The sequence below is a fragment of the Sus scrofa genome, chromosome 13, assembly GCF_054392235.1.
Source record: "Sus scrofa isolate SSC_HxYL_T2T_F1_AM1 chromosome 13, Sscrofa_HxYL_maternal_Yorkshire_Landrace_v2.0, whole genome shotgun sequence".
In the NCBI taxonomy this organism is placed as follows: domain Eukaryota; kingdom Metazoa; phylum Chordata; class Mammalia; order Artiodactyla; family Suidae; genus Sus; species Sus scrofa.
Window position 1 is genome coordinate 124390374 of NC_139395.1, and position 23633 is coordinate 124414006.

General features: G+C 41.4%; 1 protein-coding gene across 24 annotated transcripts in view; it reads right to left on the bottom strand.

The window, feature by feature from the left end:
- The window catches only part of TNIK (TRAF2 and NCK interacting kinase), a 405867-nt gene that overhangs the window by 21688 nt on the left and 360546 nt on the right, over nt 1-23633 (bottom strand). For 12 of the 24 annotated variants that reach the window (XM_084990278.1, XM_084990275.1, XM_084990273.1 and 9 more), the window contains 6 exons: nt 23369-23532; nt 21202-21299; nt 20313-20336; nt 14154-14338; nt 6676-6805; nt 773-937 (listed from right to left, as the gene is read on the bottom strand). In XM_084990278.1, coding sequence (XP_084846404.1) covers nt 773-937; nt 6676-6805; nt 14154-14338; nt 20313-20336; nt 21202-21299; nt 23369-23532 — 766 coding nt within the window. The remainder of the gene's footprint in view (nt 1-772; nt 938-6675; nt 6806-14153; nt 14339-20312; nt 20337-21201; nt 21300-23368; nt 23533-23633) is intronic. The other 12 variants (XM_021071173.2, XM_084990277.1, XM_021071170.2 and 9 more) reach the window with 1 other exon arrangement.

Genomic DNA, 23633 nt, shown 5'->3' on the forward strand with positions numbered 1-23633 from the left:
CATGGTTCCTAGTCAGATTTGTTTCCACTGCACCATGATGGGAACTCCAGCACACACTCTTTATAAATACATATAGGGCCTATGTGTGATTCACAGGCTATTTATGAAACATGACCAAGCACTGTGGCTCCATTGACTGGTCAAGCTTGGTCAATTGCATCTGCCAGGACTGCCTAATAGATCGTGCTTGTCCTTGCTTTTTTTTTTTTTTTTTTTTTTTTTTTTTAAATGGGACCTTTCCTATGTAAAAAAAGGTAGCATTTCATTTCTCCCTTTCTTGTGAGATTTGGAGTTTAGGAAGATGAATACTTAGAGAACATAGCTACTTATTTTTATTTTTAATAAACAAACCATTCTGACTGTATTTTACCTAAGTCAAATTTAGTTTGACTAAACTATTGTAAATATGAACCAATTATTGGCCTTAGAACATCTATAGGCTGAACTTTCCACCACTGGCCTAGGAGAAAGGAGGACCCAGTTCTGGTCCCAGCTGTCACAAACCAGCTGTGTGTCTTGGGCAAGGAACCTAATCTTTCCGAGCCTCAGTATTTTCATCTATAAAAACATGTACTGGCCCAGATGCTACTTGAGAACTTTTCACTGCTCTGCTTCTAGGATTTCCCCCAACTGAGTATATGCATAAGTAGTTATACAGTAGAACCCAACCAAACATGTTTCTGGGAGCTGGGCAAAGCCTCCTTCTTGAGGAGAGCAGGGTTTCAGAAGCCCCTGAGGAATGGAGTTGTGGTGGTTATTTCCCAGCACCTACTTCAGTCCCAGCGTCCATCTCCTGGGGGTGGGTGGAGACGCGCCCCAGGCCCTCGGTGGGGGTCCCTGCAGGGGAATGGCTCTGCTGCACCAGGTCTGGGAGGTTAATATGGCCGGCGAAGCCATTGCTGTCACTGTGGCCAGATCGCTTCTTCTCTCCAGACGTCTGAAGGGGCACAAAACACAGATGGCAGTTAGAGAGGGAAGGCAAAGGGATGGAGCCTTCAAATCACCCACACAGGTGTGGGAAGATATGCCAATTTCCATTTCATCTAAGAAAATAAGAAAAAAGTTAAACGTTGCTACTATGTAGTATACGGATTGACCTGGTGTCCTCATGCTCCTGTATGAAGGACAGTCCGGGGTCACAGATGAGGTGGAGGTTCCCTGTGGGAGGACATGAATGCCACAGGTTGGGGGGCTTAGGGGAGCCCATCCTCTTATGCAGTGTTGGTGTGTATATGTGCCTCAGGAGAAAAGGACACAAACCCACAAAACAGAGATGTGACCTAAAATTCTGCTGAAGAAAAGCCAGAAGAGTCCCTACTAATAATCCAATGCCTAGCATGCTATAAGAAAATGCAGAGACAATTCTCAACTCAGAGTGTTTTCTGTCCATCAAGAGGTCAACTCAATGATTAACTAATCATATCTGATGGGAGTTACAAGAAAACATGAAAATAATCTAAAGATTATTTGAAACTAAGGATTTACAATCACCGTCACTAATGTTGAATCTCTCAGTTAGCTACTGCAGAGCTTTGTGTTAGGAGCTGGTAAAAAAAAGAAGTCGTCATGGCTAGCAAAATATCTGAAATATTGTTTAGAGCATCCCTTTCTAATGTCCTTTAAAAGTATTTTATAATGTATGTAGGAGTTCCTGTCGTGGCACAGTGGTTAACAAATCCTTGCTCAGTGGGTTAAGGATCTGGCGTTGCCGTGAGCAGACGGATTCCACTTTGCTGTGGCTCTGGCATAGGCTGGCAGCTACAGCTCCGATTAGACCCCTAGCCTGGGAACTTCTATATGCCACGGGAGCGGCCCTAGAAAAGGCAAAAAAACAAAACTATATATAGTTTTGTTGATATGTTAGTGCAGTGGAACAAACTCAGGATTTTTAAATAAATAACTACACTGTTTTATGTGGCAATCCCTGAAATTCTTACTGCTAGGGCTGCATGACCCAACAAGTTGGAAATCACTGCCCTGGAGAGCAAAGCCTCCTCTCAAAATTCTAGGGAAGAAATAGACCTAAAAGAAAATCTTGCTCCCCAAAAGCTAGTGCCCACACTGTAGTCCTAGCTAGCATTGCACTTTCTGATTTTTTTTGTCTTTTTTAGGGCTGTACCCGCAGCATATGGAGGTTCCCAGGCTAGAGGTCTATTCAGAGCTGTAGCTGCTGGTCTACGCCACAGCCACAGCAATTTGGGATCCGAGCTGTGTCTGTAACCTACACCACAGCTCACAGCAACTCTGGATCCTTAACCCACTGAGTGAGGCCAGGGATTGAACCCTATATCCTCATGGATACTAGTCAGATTCATTTCCACTGAGCCACGATGGGAACCCCTGCACTCTGATTTAACATTTATTGAACTGGCTCTTTGAGGTTTCTTACAGCAGACATGATTAAGCAATGATTCCCTTATTTGCCTTTTCTTGTTCCATTCATTTCCCCAACATTTCTGAGAGCCTACCAAGTGTGAAGCATTTTGCTGAACAAGGAGGAATCAGTCAGGAACAAGGCCGAAGCACTTCCTGCCTTTTGGGGGGCTGGCACAGGCAAGAAAGGCTTTGTGCTGTTTCTTTGACCAGCACATTGGCCTGGCTTCTTCCTATCAGAGTCTGTTCTGATCTTGCAATTCCAGCTTTGCACCTGCCTCTGACTGGAAGTGAGAGGAAGCACTTTGGAGGGAAGACAAAACAGACTCCCAAGTTCCTGAAGGAGTGCATGCAATTGATGTTACAGGGAAGCCTGGAAAATGACGGGAAAACCTTAGGCATAATGTTCCTGGCCCACGAATGTCCTGGAGAGGGGCATTTTCTGGATTCATTTTGTGACTGTGCTCATCTGAACATTTCTTCTTAAGGACATTTAGGGGATTTGGTCCTAATTTATCCTATTGTCCTCTATTTTATATGTACTGGGCAGCTTCTCCTTCCTTCTAACTTCTGTTCAAATACTGAAAAGCTTTTTAACATTTCCCACCAACTTCCCATAAACATAAATCACACATGGTCCCTTTAGAGTTTTGTGGTCTCTCTTGTATCAGTGGCATTCTGCCTCAAGGCAAAAATTGATCCAGACTCACTGGTTATCAAAGAAAACCCCAAAGAGGCTACGAGGGGGAAATGGCCCAGACAGTGGGAAGCTGGAAGGAAGCCAGCAGTGACCCCTGAATCTTCCCACTTTTGAGTCATCACCCTTTTGTTCATTCAGCCAGTACACTCTTAGAATTAAATACCTCCTATGTGCCAGGCATCCTGCTGGGAACACAAGATAAATGATCAGAAGCTCTGCCCTCTAGGACCCAATTAATAGAACCCCAACAATCTCTCTGATCTTGTCATCACCATTCCCAGGGAGGTGGGCACTAAGGTGTTCTGAGTTTCAGTATCTGCTGGGGACCTTGCTAAACACTTTATGTTTAATACCACCATGGGCTGGCTCCTGTTATCTCCATTTTACAGATGGAAAACTTCACGGTAGGAGTTCCCGTTGTGGCTCAGTGGAAACGAATCTGACTAGTACCCTTGAGGACTCAGGTTTGATTCCTGGCATTGATCATTGGGTTAGGATTCGTTGTTGTTGTGACCTATGGTGTCGGTTGCAGACGCACTTGGATCCTGTCTTGCTATGGCTGTGGTGTAGGTCAGTGACTACAGCTCCGATTGGACCCTTAGCCTGGGAGCATCCATGTGCCATGGGTGTGGCCCTTAAACAAACAAACAAACAAGAAAACCCTTCAGGATAAAGAATTCAATTAACTTGTCCCAAGTGACATGGATTGTAAGTGGTGATATTAGGGTTTGCACCTAGGCTTGTCTGGTGGCAGACACCAGCTCTGGCGGCTGCTATCCTAGGGTCCTAGGTGGCTCTGCTGATTGGACCAGGAGTGAACACCTGAGCCAAGCACGATCAGCTCCTCATTGGAATTTCCGGTTAAGCCTGAGCAATACTGGTCAGTTGCTGCCAGGCAGCTTGTGATGGGGGATGGGTGAGGAGAGAGTGCATGCTTGAGGAAGGAGAGAAACCCGGCGTGCTGGAGAGAGAGAACTAAGGAGAAAGTGGAGGAAACAGCAATGAGGGTAAGGACAGAGCCAGAGATCTGCACATGAGCAGCTGCATGAGCTAATCCCTTTTTAGTTCCTGGTTCCAACCTTACACAGAGTCCTAACTCACCCTCTGCCTTTGATTCCTTTTGTGAAATACCTCTGAATCCTGATTCCCCTTTCCCTGATACATACCCAACCTTTTTTTCTTTAGTCCTTTTATGTGGGTTTTTTTTTTCTCTTGTAACGCAAAGACCTTCATGACAGTAAGTTAGTGTCATGGTTCGGTGGGTGGACAGACCGACCCTGGAGAGATGCCAGCTGGTTCGTAAGGAGGGGGCTATGGACAGAGGCCCATGGAATCCCAGGAGAGACTTCAAGGAGAAAGGGAAGCTGAGCCAGACCCACAGGGTCTGCTGGGTAAAGAATGCAGTGGGGGAGGAAGGAGAGCTCTTCCAGCAAATGGGCCCCCATGGGCAAAGTGGCAGATGACAGCTGGTGTGATGTGTTCTAGAAAAAGAGTGAAGAAAGGTCCTGTGGAGCTGCAAAAGAGGAAAAGCTAGAACCACAGGGTCAGGGGAGTGTACTAAAGGGGGGATTTGTGCCTCTGACAAAATCAGAGGTAGTAGAGCCAGTTCATCATTCCTAGAGAACCATCTCGTCCACTCTCATAAGGAAGGACGAGTTGAATGATTCTCCTTGATGTTCACCTTGGGGAACTGAGTCAAGAGCCCTAACTAAGCTCTACCAGAAAGAGTTTTTCCTTTCTTATTATTTTTCATACTTTAATTTGTATTTATCGTTTTAATACATATACTTCCAATGGCTTTCAATTCGAGTTATTTTAAAAGCCTGCATTTGGGAAAAGCACAATTTAGAAATTGAGAGGACAAACACATTTTAGGGCCCTCAATAGATCAAATTCATATATGACACGGTGAGTGCTGTTTTCAAGGAGACTGACTGTAGTAATAGAGTACGGGAACACTAAATAATACAGAGCCACTTGGATGTGGCTGGCAACTGAACTTGAAATGTGGCTCCAAATACACACTTCAAGGTATTCGCTCTGTCCTGCAGGTGCAAGCAAATCTGGAATCACATTAGAAATTGGAGTCCTTTTATTTGGAGTCAGGGAATGACTCACTCCAGAACATTTCCCCTCACGTTTTCCCAAGTGGCAGGTTCTCTTGTGATGGAAGCCCTCTACACTTCCGCTGAAATTATCCATTCACCACACTGGGAGATTTACATACCAGCACGACACAATGTCAACTTGAGCAGCCAAGTCCATTTTTCATTTCAGGCTTCTGTGAAAAGACTCTTTAAAGTCTACTTGAAAGATTCGGCAGGGCCATAAAATGAAATTCTAGTGAGTTGCTTTGTGGACAAGTCTTCCAGTTGTAGCTCTACTGCCAATTATTATTTCAAAGACCTTATTCATCTCAAAACTACAGGTCCTTTCTTTCTTACAAAAATGAGATGCCCTCTGCCTTTTTGGAGAGTAAAGCCTGCTTTTAATGTTTTCCAATCTATCCTGGCTGAGGAAGGGGGATGACAGATGATACATGCTCGTGTTTCAAGAGGAAGAGGTGGGAGTGATAAGCAAAGGGAAAGTGCAACATCGTAGAGAAAGAAATAAAATAGTTAACAGGTACTGGATGCTTGCATGCCTTAACCCATTTAATCCTCCTAACTCCTATTACTTATGAAATTTTATAGATGACAAAATGGCTGCAGGGGATCCAAGTAACTTTTGCCCAAAGTCACCCGCCATGAACTTTTCTTCCAAGAAAAGACCTGTTGTCAAACTTGCATGGTGAGGATAAAGTGAAGAGGAACAAAAGACAGGTTCTATCTCTGGGCTGTCTGCTCCGCACAGGTACAATGGGCAGCAAGGCACGCTGGGGGCGGGGCGGTGAAAGGGAACAGGAACGGCCTCCCACCCCCATGAAATGATGTTTCTCAGAGTTTGAAAAAACAAACTCACTCCACATGCTACGGTGTGTTTTGAAGTACATGTGCATATTTCTTTGTTCTTTCACCAGTATAGCTTAATAGTCCTTAATGTCAGTTTAATGAGAGAAGATGATATCACCATTTCTTGAAACTATCAAGCATTTTCTACATAAAATCCACAAGGATAAAACCTGGGGTGGGGAGGCAAAACAGGGCCACTGATGCTATTCGGATAGCCCATTCATTCATTTCTGCCGTCCTATGCTAGGAAACATCTGGGCTTGCCAGTTTTATATCCTCAGACTCAAATGCCATATTCCGATTTGCATAGATCCTACTGAATCTGGACTAATGTGATTAAGTCATGCTGCAAAAGCTTAGAAGGATGCAGGAGAAAAAGAACGTATGTATGTATGTGTGACTGGGTCACTTTGCTGTACAGTAGAAAACTGACAAAACACTGTAAACCAGCTATAATGGAAAAAATAGAAATCATCTGAAAAAGAAAAAAAAGAAAAAGAAATAAATAAAATCACTCAGCCATTTAGAAACATGGATCCTCCCCCAACCCCATTCCCTAAGATACATAATGTAAGCAGCCTCTGTGAAAGTTTTAACAGAAAAACCAATTCAGAAACCCCCTTCCTCTCCACAGTTCTTAGACCAACTTACCTCTCTTATCATCAAGGTTCCTTCTCGTGAAATACTGCTGCTGAACGTGTCTGCGTGAGTGGTCTCCAGCCCATGTGAGCCCACCAACCCCACGTTGTACTGCTCAGTGCTCCCGGGAGCTCCTGTGGGTCTGAAATGGGAGGGAACAATATTCACGGCAGTGCATGCTTAGGGAATACCTCTTCCCTGCTCATAGTAATTTTTGTTATTGTGGTAACAAATTCATAACCTAAAATGCACCACTTTAACCATTTAAGTGTATGTTCAGTGGCCTTAAGCACATTCCACTTTAACCTTTAATGATGCAGTAATACTTGAACTGTGTCCTATTTCCCATAGCATCCCCTCCCTCCACCTCGCAGCCAGCATGAGCAACCAGGCTTTCTGTGATCTCCAAGCCCTCCCTACCCTGCCTCTGATCAGCAGGCATCCTGGATTTTGCACATGCTGTTCCCTATGCCTAGAAAGATCTCTCTCACCCTGGCTTTTGGATGGTTCCCTCTCATTTATCGGGGATTTCATACTCCCCGAGAAGTCTTATCAACAGTGTCTTAGCCTACCGGCCCCTCTTCTTTTCTTCATCCTTTTCCTCAATAGTTCTCGTCACAATTTGTAATTCTTTATCTTTTTGACTCTTTTAACTTTTCCTCTCTCATTAGAATTTCAGGTTATGAGAGCAATGCTTGTCTTTGCTCATTCCTGTACACCCAGGATCCAGCAGAGAGCATGGCACAGAGTAAGAGTGAAAAAAATAATCATCTGATAAATGCATTTTACACTATTTATAGAGAAGAAACACCAATTACGAGTATTCTTATGTACCAGGCATCATCAATGAGGCTGTTTAACTCAAAGAATAGCCAGTACTTTAAAAAGTCTCTGTAACCACCCTACACTGTCTTGTATTTATTTCCAGTTTGCTTCTTACTCTTGAGGTTAAGATACAATGGGAGAAGGGAATAGGATCTCGACATACTCTCTGAGAGCAGAGACTGATGTTTATTGCGTCCTGTGCCTTTGAAAGATGATACAGGCAAAAAAGTTGGTTGGTGTATCAAATCTCTGCTATAACATTTATGTAGAAAAGAACCGGAACCAGTGATGGTAATATCAGTAAAATAATAATGAAAAGGCAAAAATTGGGGAAGAGTTTAATTGAGACATGTTAACTGAGCCTCGCGTGTACTGATATGAACGTAGAAAATTACTCAAGGAATTGTCTTACTGGAAAGAGCTTTAGGAAATACTTTCTTTCTTTCTTTTTTTTTTTTTTTTTTTTTTTTGTCTTTTTTTTTTGCTATGTCTTTGGGCCGCTCCCGAGGCATATGGAGGTTCCCAGGCTAGGGGTCGAATCGGAGCTGCAGCCGCCAGCCTACGCCAGAGCCACAGCAACGCGGGATCTGAGCCGCGTCTGCAACCTACACCACAGCTCACGGCAACGCCGGATCGTTAACCCACTGAGCAAGGGCAAGGACCGAACCCGCAACCTCATGGTTCCTAGTCGGATTCGTTAACCACTGCGCCACGACGGTAACTCCAGGAAATACTTTCTTCATGAACATTTACCCACATTGCCATTTCAGATTAACATATTTGGATAGAATCATAACTTCATCAGGGTAAAAAAAAATAAGTGGAGCAAAATATCCTTAATCTTTGAACTTAGGTAGAACTCTCTAATGGTGAGAGAGAACTCAATCATATAGCTTCTGCCTGGTGCTGGTCACCAGGTCAGTCTAGCCCCTGAGTGATGAAGGAAAGTGCCTCCCATTCTAGGAGGCTGGTAAATGCTTTCTTTAGTGACTTATTTGTTTTACACCATCTTGTTCCAAACAGGAATTTAAAGCAGCTTTTAAAAAATTAAATACATATAAGATAAAATAAATTTTCAAATAAATGGGTAAAGAACTCATAGTTTTAAGAATTCTTCTGATTTACCGATCTAGCAATTCACTAGGGATCTATTATAGCAATTTCTTTTTCCATGTCTCTGGAATACTATGAATAGTGTTCACTCCTTTCTGGGAGTGAAATCTCACAAAATGCTTCTTTAGACTTTCTTCCCAAACATATCAGTTCTAATCTGTACTTAGAGGTAGTCAATCCACTGCTCCAGTTTAGTAATTTCAAAGTGTCTTGCTATACATTTTTGGGGGGGAGTCTTAAATGCTACTGGTCCTCAGGATTCTGTTTCACTCTCCATAACCTTTGCACAATGTTTATAACGGGGAAAACCGTGAGCGGGGAGGGGAGTAACATGTACTATCTGTACTATATGCTCAATTTTTCTATAAATCTAAAACTGTTCTAAAAATAATGTTTATTAGTAATAACATAATTTTAAAAGGCAATGATTTAAAAAACACTAAGGGGAGTTCCCTGGTGGCTCAGTGGTCACTTCTGTGGCACAGGTTCAATCCATGGCTTGAGAACTTCTGTATGCTGTGGGCCTGGCCAAAAAAATAAAAATAAAATACACCAAGACTAAAACAACTATAACATTTTATAGTTGAAATGATCCTTTGTTTTGAAAATTATTTTTCTGATACAGAGTCTGGATAGAATAAAATAGTTGTGTGAATTTCTATAAAGAGAAAAAAAAACACATGAACTAATTAGAAGGAAAACTATAGAAAATTTACTGTAATTAGGCCACATGTTTAGAACAATAATTCCCTCTAATTGGATTTGTCAAAGTGCTCCTGCAGGTATTGATTTAATTCAATTCACTACACATTTATCGAACACCTGCTGCATGAAAAGCCCTTGATTTGGCACTGAGTGGATGATGTAAGAGCAGAAGAAGACACAGTTCCTGAAACCAAAGTGGTGAGCATCCAGAAGAGCGTAAAAACACACAAATACTCAAATGCAAGGCAGGATGTAAGTGAGAATGAGGGACAGAGGGAGAGGTCATTCCAAGAAGAGGCACAACAATGGGAAAGTGCAAGGCCTTTGTAAAGAAGGTCAGTTTGCAGGGGGTGCCTGCTGGGGCAATCATGGGCCTACAAGGACTGCATTTTGTGAAACTGTGCAAAATTTAGTGACTATGATCGCAATAAATAGTCCTAATGGTCAAAACTGTGCCTCACATGTGCTAATATGAAGCATGGCTGGTACTAGAGGAAAAAAACTGATACAAAAGCTTTCCTTGGAGTTCCCAGGTGGCCTAGTTGTTAAGGATTTGGTGTTGTCACTGCTATAGGTCAGATCAGGTTCGATCCCTGGTCCAGGATCTTTTGCATGCAAAAAAAAAAAAAAAAAAGCCTACATCTTTGGCATGCTTATTCTGATGCAAGTCAGCTTATGCACCTCCCATTCCTTCCTTCCTATTCTAATAACCTTTTCTCCCCTCTGATTATAAAAATGGTACATGCTCATTATAAAATTGAGAATATTCATAAAATAAAAATCCCTTGGAGCTGTATAATCCAGGGTAACCACTAGTATAATTTCCCTTCCCTCATTTTTTTTTTCCATGCACGAGGCACTGGGAAATAGTGCAATTGGTTAGTTACAGATTACTATCTTAGTTATGTGCACTTTTATAGGCTGTACTTTATACTATAATTATGAAGCCAGCACTATGAAGAAAGGATTGCTTTGCACATCAGGATCAATAGCTGCCTATCAGAATAGCTGGGCTCCATTTCTGAAAAGCTCTTTTGTATACAATTCATGGCAGTGAACTCTATTGCAATATATTTTAACTTTTTGCTCCAAAAATATATAGAACAAAATATGAAGGGTTATCTTAACAGTAGAAAATAAAAATGCTAAGAATGTATTTAAGAAGAAGTCTAGGAGTTCCCTTCATGGCTCAGCAGTTAATGATTCTGACTAGGATCCATGAAGATTCAGGTTTGATCAATGGCCTTGCTCAGTGGGTTAAGGATCCAGCATTGCCGTGAGCTGTGGTGTATGTTGCAGACACGGCTTGGATCCTGGTTGCTGTGGCTGTGGTGTAGGCCAGCAGCTATAGCTCCGCTTCAACCCCTAGCCTGGGAACCTCCGTACGCCATGGGTGCAGCCCTAAAAAGCAGTCTAACTCCAGAAATATCCCATTCCTAAAGAAACAATGGATTTTTTTTGGTCTTTTTTTTTAGGGCCATACCGGTGGTACTTGGAGGTTCCCAGGCTAGGGGCTGGAGCCACAGCAACTCGTGATCCGAGCCGTGTCTGCGTCAAACACCACAGCTCACGGCAACGCTGGATGCTCAACCCACTGAGCGAGGCTAGGGATTGAACCTGCAACCTCATGGTTCCTAGTCAGATTCGTTTCTGTCGTGGCAAGATGGGAACTCCAACAATGGATTTTTTTAATGATATGAAGTTTCTTAGGCATATAGCTATCATGCTATAGCAGAACAGGCTGGATATGTTTTATATTCACAAGAATGCATGCATTTACTAAACTGGAATAAACACATAAACACACAATTCATATCCTGTTTTTTCTCTGCTCTGAGTATGTTTCATATGCAATCACTTATTTTAAATGTTCTTGAACAGACGATCATGTCAATCTGTCTAAAATTCACCAGTTCTTTAAGAGCCATGTCAAGTTTTGCCTCCACTAATAAGCATTTAATGCTGGGACTTTTACTATTTCTCAGGATTACGATAATAAAGCCTTCGAATGCCTTTACCAGCATCTAGTCTTTTCTCTTTCCACATCATCCTCTGGCTGAAGTGATTTCTCTCAAACACAGCACCAATCAGGTCACTCAGATCAGGAGACCTTCATGGTTCCCCAAGTGTTACTCATAAAGTGTACCCTTCTCGGTTTGGCTTCATTTCACTGGTCCAGGCTTCCCCCGCTTCAAACCTCTCTACTCCCACCAAACTTAACCTTTGGTAGCCTTTACTTCAACTCCTCCTGCCTGGGATTCTAATATCACTCCATGTTCCCTTCTACCTTGAAGGCAGTTATTTGTGTACATGTCTCTCCTCTGGATTAGGCCAGGATTTGCAATGTCAGGTCAGTGCCGTTAAATGTAAATCAAAGTCACTAAAGACCAACTCTATTCCAGACACCAGGCAAGGTGTTAAGAGCAGAGAGTAAATAAAGCACAGTCCTTTATCCTCAGGGATCTCACTGCTCAGAGAGGGAGGCAACGTGTAATGAATAACCCGGTTCAAGGCACTCTAAGAAAAGGCAGGAACACACACGAGATGCAATGCAGCAAAGAAACAGGGATGGGCTCTGCCTGTGTGGGCTGGGCTGTGATAAGTGATTTCTACAGGAACAAGAGAGTGCCAGACAGCAGAGAAGAAGTGCAGCATGGTGTGTTTAGGCAATTTTAGACAGGTGGGTGTTTCCAGAGTGGGGGAAGAGATGGACTGGTCTTTAGTGATAACAAGAGTGAACATCATTAACAGCCTTGCAAAATGTGACAAGAGGCTTAACCAAACACAATTTAACATCTCTTCCAAGCCCGACTTTGGTTATTCTTCCAACTATTTCTATTACTCTAAAGTTTTCCATGTATAATTTTGTCTCTCTCCTTCTAGAATGAAAACTTTTGGAAGGCGGAATTCAAGTACGTACTTCTCAAATGCCTCAAAGCCCCTGGGATGGGGTCTAACACACAGTGGAAGTCTTACCAAACTTTTAAATTCATAATCCATGGAGTTCCCGTCGTGGCTCAGTGGTTAACGAATCCAACTAGGAACTATGAGGTTGCAGGTTCGATTCCTCGCTCAGTAGGTTAAGGATCAGGCATTGTCGTGAGCTGTGGTGTAGGTCACAGATGCGGCTCAGATCTGGTGTTGCTGTGGCTGTGGTGTAGGCCGGCAGCTACAACTCCGATTGGACCCTTAGCCTGGCAACCTCCATATACCGTGGGTGCAGCCCTAGAAAATACAAAAAAAAAAAAAAAAAAAAAAAAAAGACATAATCCACCCTTACCCTCATGATTGTATGCTCAATGCTTAAAGGGAATTCAAAACATTTATTTCAGAAATTAACCAATGCTAAGTCAAGACAAAAACTGAAAGGACAAGCATATTTTGCAGGAATATTCTGGATTAGTGATTTTGCCTCTAGAACAATTTTATTTGCTGTCAAAAAAGCAATTTAAGGCAATTTGTTTCAAAATGTCATATTTTAGCATATTTATGATTGTCAATAACTGGGTTATCAGCAGTATAATACAAAGTATGGATTTTCAGCTATGATAATTGGATTTGTCTCTCAGAATTGCTTGTATGTAGGGATCATTAATCAATAGATGACATTTCCTGCAGACTGGCTGGCCCTGTCACTCTAGTCTCTGCTGAACGGGACAGTAATCTGCAGCCTGGAATGGCATCTTCTCTCTTGGAAGTGAATGTGGTGTGATGACCACTAATAGTAGCTGAGCCAGAGAAATGGAAGTGAAGGAGGAGTGAAGGTAGAAAGGTTAGCACCAAACTTTCAGTTATCAAGTTACTGAAAACCAGGGTTGGGCGCCTTGTATTTATCTGGGGGAGGAAATGAGAGAGGTATGTGGGTGCGATTGTATCCATATGTTTGTTCAAACTGGGGAAGCAAGAGGGTGAGAGGAGCGGTTCTTTTATAGGATCCAGTCTGATGAGAAAAAGAAAAAGTGAGCATCCTCTCAATTAATAAAAGGAATGAAGTAAAGGCTACAATATAATAAGGGAAATATAAGTAGCAAATACATATAGGTATAAAGACCTAAAAAAGAAATCTGCAGAGAGATTGACAGGAGGTATGTGGTGACAGGTCACAGAAAAAAGGATCACATAAAAGATAATGAAGATGATGATACAGAAAATCATAACAGGGTATATTTAAGTCAAACAGAAGTCTCTCTGCAGGTCTGTTTGACTCCTGATTTTTTTTTTTTTTTAATATGGCCACACCTGTGGCATATGGAAGTTCCCAGGCCAGGCACTGAATCCGAGCCCCAGGTGCAGCTACACCAGATCCTTTAACCCACTGTACGGGGCAAGGGATTGAATTTGTGCTTCTAAGGTGACCCAAGCTGCTGCAGTCGAATTCTTAACCCACTGCACCATAGTAGGAACTGACTCCTGATTCTCTTGTTGGGGCACCAGCCCATGCTGCCTCCTGCATTCCTCTTTAGTGGTGGTGGTGATGGTGAAATGTGTGTTTCCTGCTGTCAGTTTTAACTCTAAGTGCCCCTGCCTCTAATTTCGCTCTTTCAGTTCTAGAGTGTGGCTGTCAATATCACTTGCCCTGAGATGACAAGAACCCAGCAAGTGTTACCTGAGGGACAGTCAACCCAACAACAGCCTATGTAAAGCATATGCAGTCCTAGAAATGCTACCTATTCTAGGTAACTGTGTCTAGGGAGGGGGTGACTAGAGAACTGTGCTCTAATAAAAACTCATATTGCCAAAGTCAACCGATCCTGCCAGAGACCCATATAAATTTAACTCATATTTCTTGTCCTTTCTTTTTGGAGACCTACCCCTTCTGGTCTACAATGAAAAGGCAGGCTTCTTACATCAGTCTGGGTATGTCGCTGACCGCCACTGTCCCGTCCTGGGTCTCGCTCTCTCCATCCTCCTCCTCTTCGTCACTGCTTTCTGACTCCTCGCTCGAGGAGGAGTAATCTGTCACTTTCTTCAGTGGGCGGTTCGTTTCTTCAATCCGAAGTTCTCTTAATTCTTTGGCTAATGCCGTCAGATCCTACAAAAGAAAAGTTTGTCCAGCATATATGAATTGTAGGTATGACCAAAGCTATATCTCTCAGCAAGTCTTCAGCTTAAGCAACAAGGAAAAAAACAACAACAACAAAAAAAAACAAAACCAGGGGAAAAAAAAAGCTCTATATAGAACTGTTACAAACATAGTTACTGCATGAAACCAAGAAAACGATGTTTGTAGTGCAGAAAAACTAGAAAAGAAAGATGAAATAAATTTAAACTTTGTTCACAACCAATTGCTAGACTGAGACTGTTCAGTTCTGAATCTGCACGTGTATATATGTGTATGTGCATTGTGCGTGTACACATATATACAAACATTGGGTTCATGTTTTATTTGGGAAGGTGAAGTTAGTCACCCGCCCTCAGAGTTAATGGGAAAATACACAGGATTAGAAATTTTTCCCCAGTATTTTGGGACTCCTGTTCAAGCCACAGTCATGGCCTTGCCCCTCTTATGATGGCTACTGGCACCAAAATCTAGCATCAGTCACAGAACAGAGCAATTCCCAAGGTTCCAGCTACTACAATGACTCTTTTGGTGTGTCATCATTCCCTGGAGAGCAGAGGCACCACATCAAAGGATGGCCCACCCCAAAGCCCTGTGCCACTGAAATGTATAGCCACAGAGCTGAGTTAATCAAGAGGAACAACAACAAAATAAAACAAACGAAAACAAACAAGAGTTCTCTTCCAGAATGATAGGTGTTTCATTTTCTTTTGTTTTAAATTGCAGTCACCTGGCAGAAACCCTGGCAAAGGATACTGAAATGAATGTGCAAACACCAAAAGAAAGAGGTCAAGTTTCAGTTTTCCATGAGCATGATGAAACCTTTAGTCTTATGGATGTGATGATGTGGTATTTAATCACCAGGCACATGGCAGGCAGAGTGCTGAAGATCTGACTACCTTTTTATTTTACATGCTTTCAGAGCAATGCAGAGGGAAGCAGTTCTGCAAAAGCATGGCCGCTCTAATTTGCACGGGTTAAACTGCCCTTGGCACACAGCATGCATATGAAGAAAAAGCAATTTGACATCAGTCTTACCATTTCTCCCTATATTAGTGACCCATGTGGGAATCAGAGCATTCAGTGAGAGACAGGGGATTAGGGAGAAAGAAACTCATTTGAAGATACTAAATCCCAGTTTTCTCATGGCCATATTCTCTCTTTATTTCAATCCAGAAACATAATTGTCCAATTCACCTGTTGCAAGGTTAGAGCAATCTAGGTGACCTAAATGACTTTTGAAAATCTATCCTAATTGCTTAGAAGAAAAACTGTGACATATGTGTGTAACTAAATTATAAACAGAATTTGATTTTAAGAAGACAACAGATCATCCTGTTCCTTTACTGTCCCCTATATGTCAGGCATTACTATACTGGTTAAGACAAGTCAGAAAATGCTTCAGATTTTTAATTTAGTCTCAAAAGGACCAAATTTTAGGAAGTTCAAGGTGTTAGATGAAGGAGTCATTTCTTTCTAATTTCATAAAAACCAAACGAAAGCAATTACAGCTGTTCTGTATTCATTTGAATCGAAGCCCTTGGGAAAGTGAGGCTTTTGAAAATTCCGATTGTGCATTTTCCACCCAAACATGCTTGCTGGGCTTTTAACACACATGCACACATGCATGGCCTTAACCTCAGTGGATATATTTATCGCATCCATGAAAACAAACCTGGAATTGTATTAAAAAGACTCAAGACATATACATATTCAAGAAGAGGAAAATTACCACACAGAATTTTATGCAAATTTCTTTTTCTTTGGGCAATAGGCCAAAGTAAGAAAAGCTAATATTCAGATTTCACATTTTTACTTCTTATTTCCTCTTGATAATTGCCAATTATCTTTACCAAATTGAGGAGAAAGTGAAGGGTATGCTATACTTGAGGACACTGGGAAAATACAGTTGGGATATTTGTTAAGGCAGTTAATGGAAAAGGAACTTACAATCGTCCAAACCAAAGAAATAATAAAAAAATTAGATATTTTTATTTTGTATTTTTCCTTCTCTATGATAGGACCATGTTATGTCTCATTAAAGCATACAACTAGCATTTAAAATGTTACTTATTGAAATTTTTTATTAAAATTTAAAGAGAGAATATGGTTTAAAAGACTTTATTTTTAATGTCAGCAATTATGAGTAAAATGTAATAATATTAACTAGGATTGATTTAAATTAATAATACATTTTCCCCATGGGTTGGTTTATGTTATCTCTGACATTTCAAAACAAAACAAAGAAGATTTAAAAAAATCAAAACTATTTAGAAATATTTAGCTGGTCCAAAGTCCATTGATTTAAGGAAACTCTTACTTGTTAAAATGACCTAAATTTCCCCAAACACTGTATTTAGGAACACTTTAAAGCTCTGACCTGCTTTGTAATGTCACTTTTAATTAAGAGGTTTTTTGTTTTTTGGTTTTTTTTTTTGTCTGTTTCTGTGTTATTAAAAAGCTATCTTTCCTGAAACATTAGAAGTAATTGCAAATTCCTTATAAGTTTAATTTGTAACAGCTTGGCGGGTGAGACATATATGAAAATCCCAAGGTGAAGGTAATGAATAACTCAAAACTAATACCTCAGCCAAAGAAAATGAATCTTCCATTGCCAATAGTCTATGCGTTTAGCTGAAGTTTGGCTCCTTATCCACCCACTCTGGAAAAACTTAACAATAGCAAAGTTGCAGGAAATAGACATGATCTAAAATTGACACCACTGGGTTCAGATCCATTTTCATGTTTCATTTCCTGACAATTCCAATTTTCTCCATAAAATGAATTTTTGTGTTAATTTATTGCCTGGTGTCTCAAGCCTGCAGCTAAAAAAGTATTTAAAAAAAAGAGGGAAAAAGTGCTATTTTACCATGAAAATATTTCAGAATGTATAACAGAAAATGAAATATGGCAAAATGGTAAGTTTTTTTGACTACAGAGTAAATGGGAAGATAGCTAAGGGGCTCTTATTGGAAGGTTTCTTTGATGTAACACCTTTTAGGATCAACCTGATAAAATTTTTCTTTCAGAAAAGCTTATTTAATTTGTGCTCTTTTAGGTAGCTTTCTAAAAAACTATATAGTTTATTCAGATTTTAGTTCAATTTTTAAATTATTAATAGTTAAAAATTTTAAAGTTGGTCTTTTCTTTCCATATTAAGATACTTTATTTCCTTTTTTGGGAAATCTAAAAACATGATGGCAGGAAGTCACTTGACCTCAGTATGTTTTTTTTTTTTTGCTTTTTGGGGCACACTTGCAGCACACAGAAGTTTCCAGGCTAGGGGTTGAATTGGAATTGCAGCCACTAGCCTAAGTCACAGCAACACCAGATCTGAGCCTCATCTGTGACCTACACCACAGCTCATGGCAATGCTGGATCCTTTAACCCACTGAGCAAGGCCAGGGATGGAACTGGAATCCTTATGGATCCTAGTTGGATCAGTTACCTCTGAGCCATGATGGGAACTCTGACCTCAGTATCTTTAACTTAGGAAAAAAGGTTTGGACCACTGGTTATTATTCCAGCTCTAATCTATGGATGTGCTCTGGAATTTGTCAGATTTCTTCATACCAATGCAAAAACAGTGGTAAAGCCAGTACTTATGTACCTAATCTTCATGACATCTATTTGTGTTAAAGTAAAAAGAATATTATTTTGAAAGGTTGTATTAATTAATCACAGACTATGCTGTGCAAGCTCATATTCCATTAGGAATGAATGCCAAGTGAATGGGCACTATCTCAGATTGACTTTTATGTAAATTCAAACCATTAAATTGGCAATAATGCCCAACACGTTTTCAGTAATTTAGGACTGTTTTTTTTTCTTCTTTTTTTCTTTTTAGGGCCACACCCATGGCATATGGAAATTCCCAGGCCGGGGGTTGAATCAGAGCTGCTGCTGCTGGCCTACGCCACAGCCATGGCAACGCAGAATCTGAGCCACATCTGCAACCTACACCACAGCTCATGGCCACACTGGATCCTGATTCTAAATGGGTTATCAGTCACTAGAGATGGAGGTCATATCAAAACCTAGGAATGGAGATGGAGAAAGATTTAAGTCAAGGTTTTTCAACTGTGGCGCTATTGACATTTGGGGTCAGATAACTGTCCATAGTAGGTTGTTTTCCTGCGATTGTAGGACGTTCAGCAGCATATTTCTGCTCTATGCATAAGGCACCAGTAGTACTGCTTCCCACCTCCCAGTTGGGACAATCAAAACTGATTCCAGACTTTGCCAGCTGTCTTCTAAGGGGAGGGAAGGTGGGGGGATAATTTTCCCTGTTTGAACCCAGGAATCTTGTATTTTTTTAAGTGGTTCAGATCAATGACACTCAGGGGATGGGGTATAAGAATATTCTGGAAGGGTTTTTCCAATCATACATAGTGTATAGCTCACACTCCCTCAATTACCTATACCTCTGTTGCCTACCTCTCATCTCTGTCTGGTGTGCTAGAGAGTCTTGAAATACAGCAATTTCTAATAGCCTAAAATATCCTGGGTCAACCAGACAAAATCTTGGGAGCTCTTTCCTCATGACAGCAGCCTCCAAGCTAATTTCTGGACTCATGAGATTTCCCTAGAGTTGTGCACACACAGGGCCATTTTACACGCAGCCTTTGCACCACAACTGTTTGGAAGAAAACTGATAAAAGGGATAATCCCTGTCCTCACTATCATGAGGAGAAGAGGCAAGGCTGTAGCACAGAGTAATTAAAAATGTTTCCCCTTTCTCTTTCTATAAATGCCATCCACAGACTATAGGCATGTAGAGTTTCACTGTTTTATGAGTAAGAATTCTTTATGACAATAACTTTCTAAATCACTCATGAATGGTGAGGCAGTCATATTTCTGAAAGAGTGAGGCTTTTTGGTAAAGATAGGACACACAGAAGCATGCTTTTCCCCCCTGCCAAATCAGTTCCATGCCTCAGGCCCTGGCTTTACACAGTGTTTCACACTTCAGAAAATGCTCTCGCACACACGATCTTGAGCAATCCTGAACAATCTTGTGAGCGAGGCAAGTCAGGTGCTTATATCCCCATTTTATGGATGAGGAAATAGTGGCTCAGAGGGGTTGTGAGACTGGCTCCACCCGCTATTTATTGGCCCCCCCCGGGGGGGGGGCAGAATTTGAATGCAGCTTGTTAACTCCCAAAGCCAGTGCTTTTTCCATTTCATTTCACAAAAATGGTGCTCAGCAGAGCTATAGCCTTAAAGCCATAATGCTAGTCAGTCTTCAGATTCCATGCAGTTAGGACTCTTTGCAGAAGGTCTGCCTCTTTAAAAACAACTCCACTATGCTGTAGTCATGCAGGTCTGACACAGAGCAGTAAGGCAGTCATCCTTCTTAGCAAGCTACCTCAGATTGGCAAAGCCATATATTTTTCTAATGGAAAAATGTCTCCACAGATCAGGAAATAAAGTTACTTAACTCGCCGGGATTCATTAACTAAAGTTGATGTTGCTGCTGATGCTGTAGTTAATGTCCCACAAAATTAATGGAACAATACCGGTAACTCCTTGTTCACAAATCACACACTATAAATTTGGGCTGCCCTAGAACGATGTCTCTTTTCTTTGTTAGTAAAACCGCCATCCCCTAGCAAGGCTGCTTAGTGTAGGTTGAGAGCTCAGGCTTTGCTATTGGAAGGTACTGGAATGAGAAACTGCCAATAACAAAGCATGAATGTTTCCCTTTAGCCGGATGGGGACATTGGGAAAGTGATATTTTGGCTTAGGAGAAAGGTCTCAAGCTTTTACTCAGGTCTCTGAGGGGTTCAGCTGGCTTCTGTTGACCAGGCTCTCCTCCCGGCAGATCACTCCCAAGGAATGAACTTTAATTTGCAATCCAACTGGCCACCTTTCTGAATATCAACCGTAGGGAGTCAGTTTATAGTTACACCTTGTGAAAGCACGACCAAGAAAAGGTAATACTAACCTCATCTATAGCTTTCTTATAGCTCTGATATAAGAGGAACCCAATCCAGAAGAATCCATAGGAGGAGGAGAAGCCAGAAGAAAGACAGCAGGTTAGACACAAAATGGGAAGTGTTAAGTCACTACACAACTGATAAACGCAAAAGGCAAGAAGAACCTCCACCCCAAATGGTGTTACCCTCGCTGTCCTTCCTTACTTTAAAATGTAAAACTACAGCGTAAACCAAAATGCTTTCAAAAGTCATTTCACAGAAAAGATTCTTGGAGAATTTAAACAAAAATAAGTGGCTAGTAACTCATCTAAATTATTTTCCAACTTTTCAAATTTCAGCCTCTAGGTTCTTATTTCTTTCTTTAAGGCTATTTGGGGTCTGTTGTGTTACAGTAATGAAACTAGAGCTCAAGTTGTCAGGCCCCCTATCAGACCATGCTTATCAAGTTTTGGCCCAGAAAATATAGTGCTAGAGCAGCAGAAATGCAGCAGAAAAATTGCAATACTAATTCATATGGAAAATAATGTGGGGCAATGCCAGAATAGGGAAGAAAAATGCATAGAAAGTGCCCAAATCTTAACTGTTATTTTCAACATCTTTTTGCCAAAGCTGCTGAGTAGACATTGGAATGATATGAGTTATTTCTCTTTGTTTTATTCTCTAACATAGTGCTCACGATCAGCAAAATACCCAAAAGCAGATAAGCAATCCAAGACCTGTTCAGTTCTTTCCTAATCAGGTGTGACTTCCTTCAGGTGCTTCTAGCATCTGTTCTTCTTATTCATCTCAACAATTTTTGTCTCATAGTCATGAGCGTATCCCCAACTACTTTATCCTGCAGGTTCTCTGGTAAACGAAAGGAGTTCACCACTTTTTGAGATTTTGAAACACACTCACAGCTGGTCGACTAGGTCGGGTAATGTCCCTGGATTCTTCTGGTTTCACCTTGGAAGGTTCATGGGGGAGTACAGGTGATCCTTCCGACTTACTGTTGGCTAGAGAAAAACATAGAGGGCCAAGAGAGATAATGACCGTCAGAGAGTGCTGGTCAGTGCAGGAACTCTGTGGTGAGTCATCCTTTGGAATGACTCAGCGGGACACATCATTCACTTAGGCAAATCCTCCCAAGCGCAACCGTGAGAAAACAAAAACAAAAACACAAAACAGTAAATGTTCAGGCATACAAAATCAGCCAGGCACATTTAGGCTTGTAACCTGGAAGTCACTGGTAATAATAAGAAAAACTAGCAACCACTACCGTTCAACTGAGCGCTAATTATGGATCAGGCTTACTGCTAAATGCTTTCTATGTCAATTGTCTCATCAAATCCTTGCTTCAGCCCAATGACGTGGCATTGTTTTTCTATTTCACAGCTGAACACCATCTTAAAGAGATGACACAACTGGCCTGAGGTCACACTGAAATTGTGAGCAGAGCTGGGATTCTGTCTGATTTCTCAAAGTCCCATTCTCAATTATTATGCTAAACCAACCCCGGAGAAAACATTCTTTGATTTCTTCTTTTACCATTTAATTATCAGGATAAGTTTTTTTGTTTTGTTTTGTTTTTTATAAAATGTAGTGGGGAAAGTAGAAATCTGTTTTGTTTGGAGGAATGGTTTTTAAATGGTGGGAAGAAGGGGTAGTTGCCTGGGTCCCTTAAGGAAGAAAGAATGAGGTGGGGGCAGGAAGGATAAAGGGGGAGGGCCCTAGACCAGCAGTGAAGTGCATCCCTCTGACTTCTGAGTTTATAGGTAGAAAAGGCGCAATCCAGGGTGGGAGGGATTCTTTTCTTTGGTTTTAAAGTAGCCTTTCCTGGGCAGGGACACACCAGGAATAGGAGAGTGTTTTTCATCCAGAAGAACTAGAGGTCAAAGGGAAGATGATAAGAACTGAACTTGAGCCAGATCAGAGAATTAAAATGATATGCTTAAGTCTGGTCATCTTTAGTATTTACTCTAAGAGTATTACGTTTCTTATGGATAGGAAAAAAAGGTAAGGGAATGGCAGCTTTCTGAAGAAAGTATGTTTCTATTTGGATCAAGGCAACAAAAGTATACACAGCTGTGGGCTATGCCACTGATGTCAGAAGAATGCATCTAACGGCAGCCACAGGCCAGTTCATAACCCAATTCAGAGACACTAGCATTGCATGTCTGACACCTACCTTTTTAAAATGGACATACAGTGAATTTATTTATTTAAAATCTTAAAAACATATCAGAAGGTGAGCTACGATTGTGTCTAATAACGAAGCTAAGAAAGAAAAAAGAACTAGTGGTGTTCACCAGGAAGAGTAATTTATAAGTGTTTTTCGAATTGCAGTTAAAAATTTCTGGGTTTTTATTACTTGGAAGCAAAATTATCTTCTGAAGAAGGTTATGCAGGAAGAGTACATTTTGATTAGCTGGAAAAAAATAGGTTGCCATGTATAACTAGCTGGACTTACTAAAGTTTTTCACAAGCTTCCTCATGAATGAAAACCAAACAATGGAGAATGACTTGAATTAAATGGTCAGAGAGGCTAATTTTTACCTCTCTAATAGGAATAACCAGAAGAGTCAAATATATTTTCTAAGTCAAAGATTTTATATCTTCTCTCAAGTGTATATTTATTCTACATTAGCCTTCATTTAATTTCACTTTGAAAAATGCCTGGCATTATGAACTATGCTCAGAATATAAAAAGGGACTACTGACACAAGGGGAAAAGGATACTTGAGGTCCATGAAACTCTAACCCAGCAATCAAATGGAAATGGAAATTCAGGTGACTGATGATTACATTTTCAAATAAGACCAATATCCTGTGATCTTCCTGGAGAACACTGGTATCCACACTTTGAAAGGCTTTAGTCCACACTGATGTCACATGTATAACTTGGGATGGTGGCTCACTTCCCTAAGGAGACTGAGGCTGAGAGCAGTTAAGGGGCTCTTCAGCATCACACAGTGGTGGCCACTCCAGCACCAGAAGTCGCAGAAGTCAGGAAGCAATCTGATGCCCTCTCCATGGTGATCCTCTCCAGAGAGTGCTGTCTTGGAAAGGCAGGGGAAAGCTTTACCTCGAACTCTGGTCCGTTCACTGGATCCTGCTTGCGATCCAGGCTGAGACCCTCCTTGGGAGCTGGGCTGGGAGCTAGGGGTGCTGGAGCTGGAGGAACTGCCACTGCTGGTCCTCTGCAAGGGGCTCTCCAAGACAGGCTCGGTTCTCCGGAGGTCAGGGTTGCTGCACAGACAGCAAAGCACACACCACTCTCAAGACCGTGTCACGGGTAGACACAAGCATAGTCCAATACCATCCGCGGTGCAAAGAGGTAAAGGGAGCAC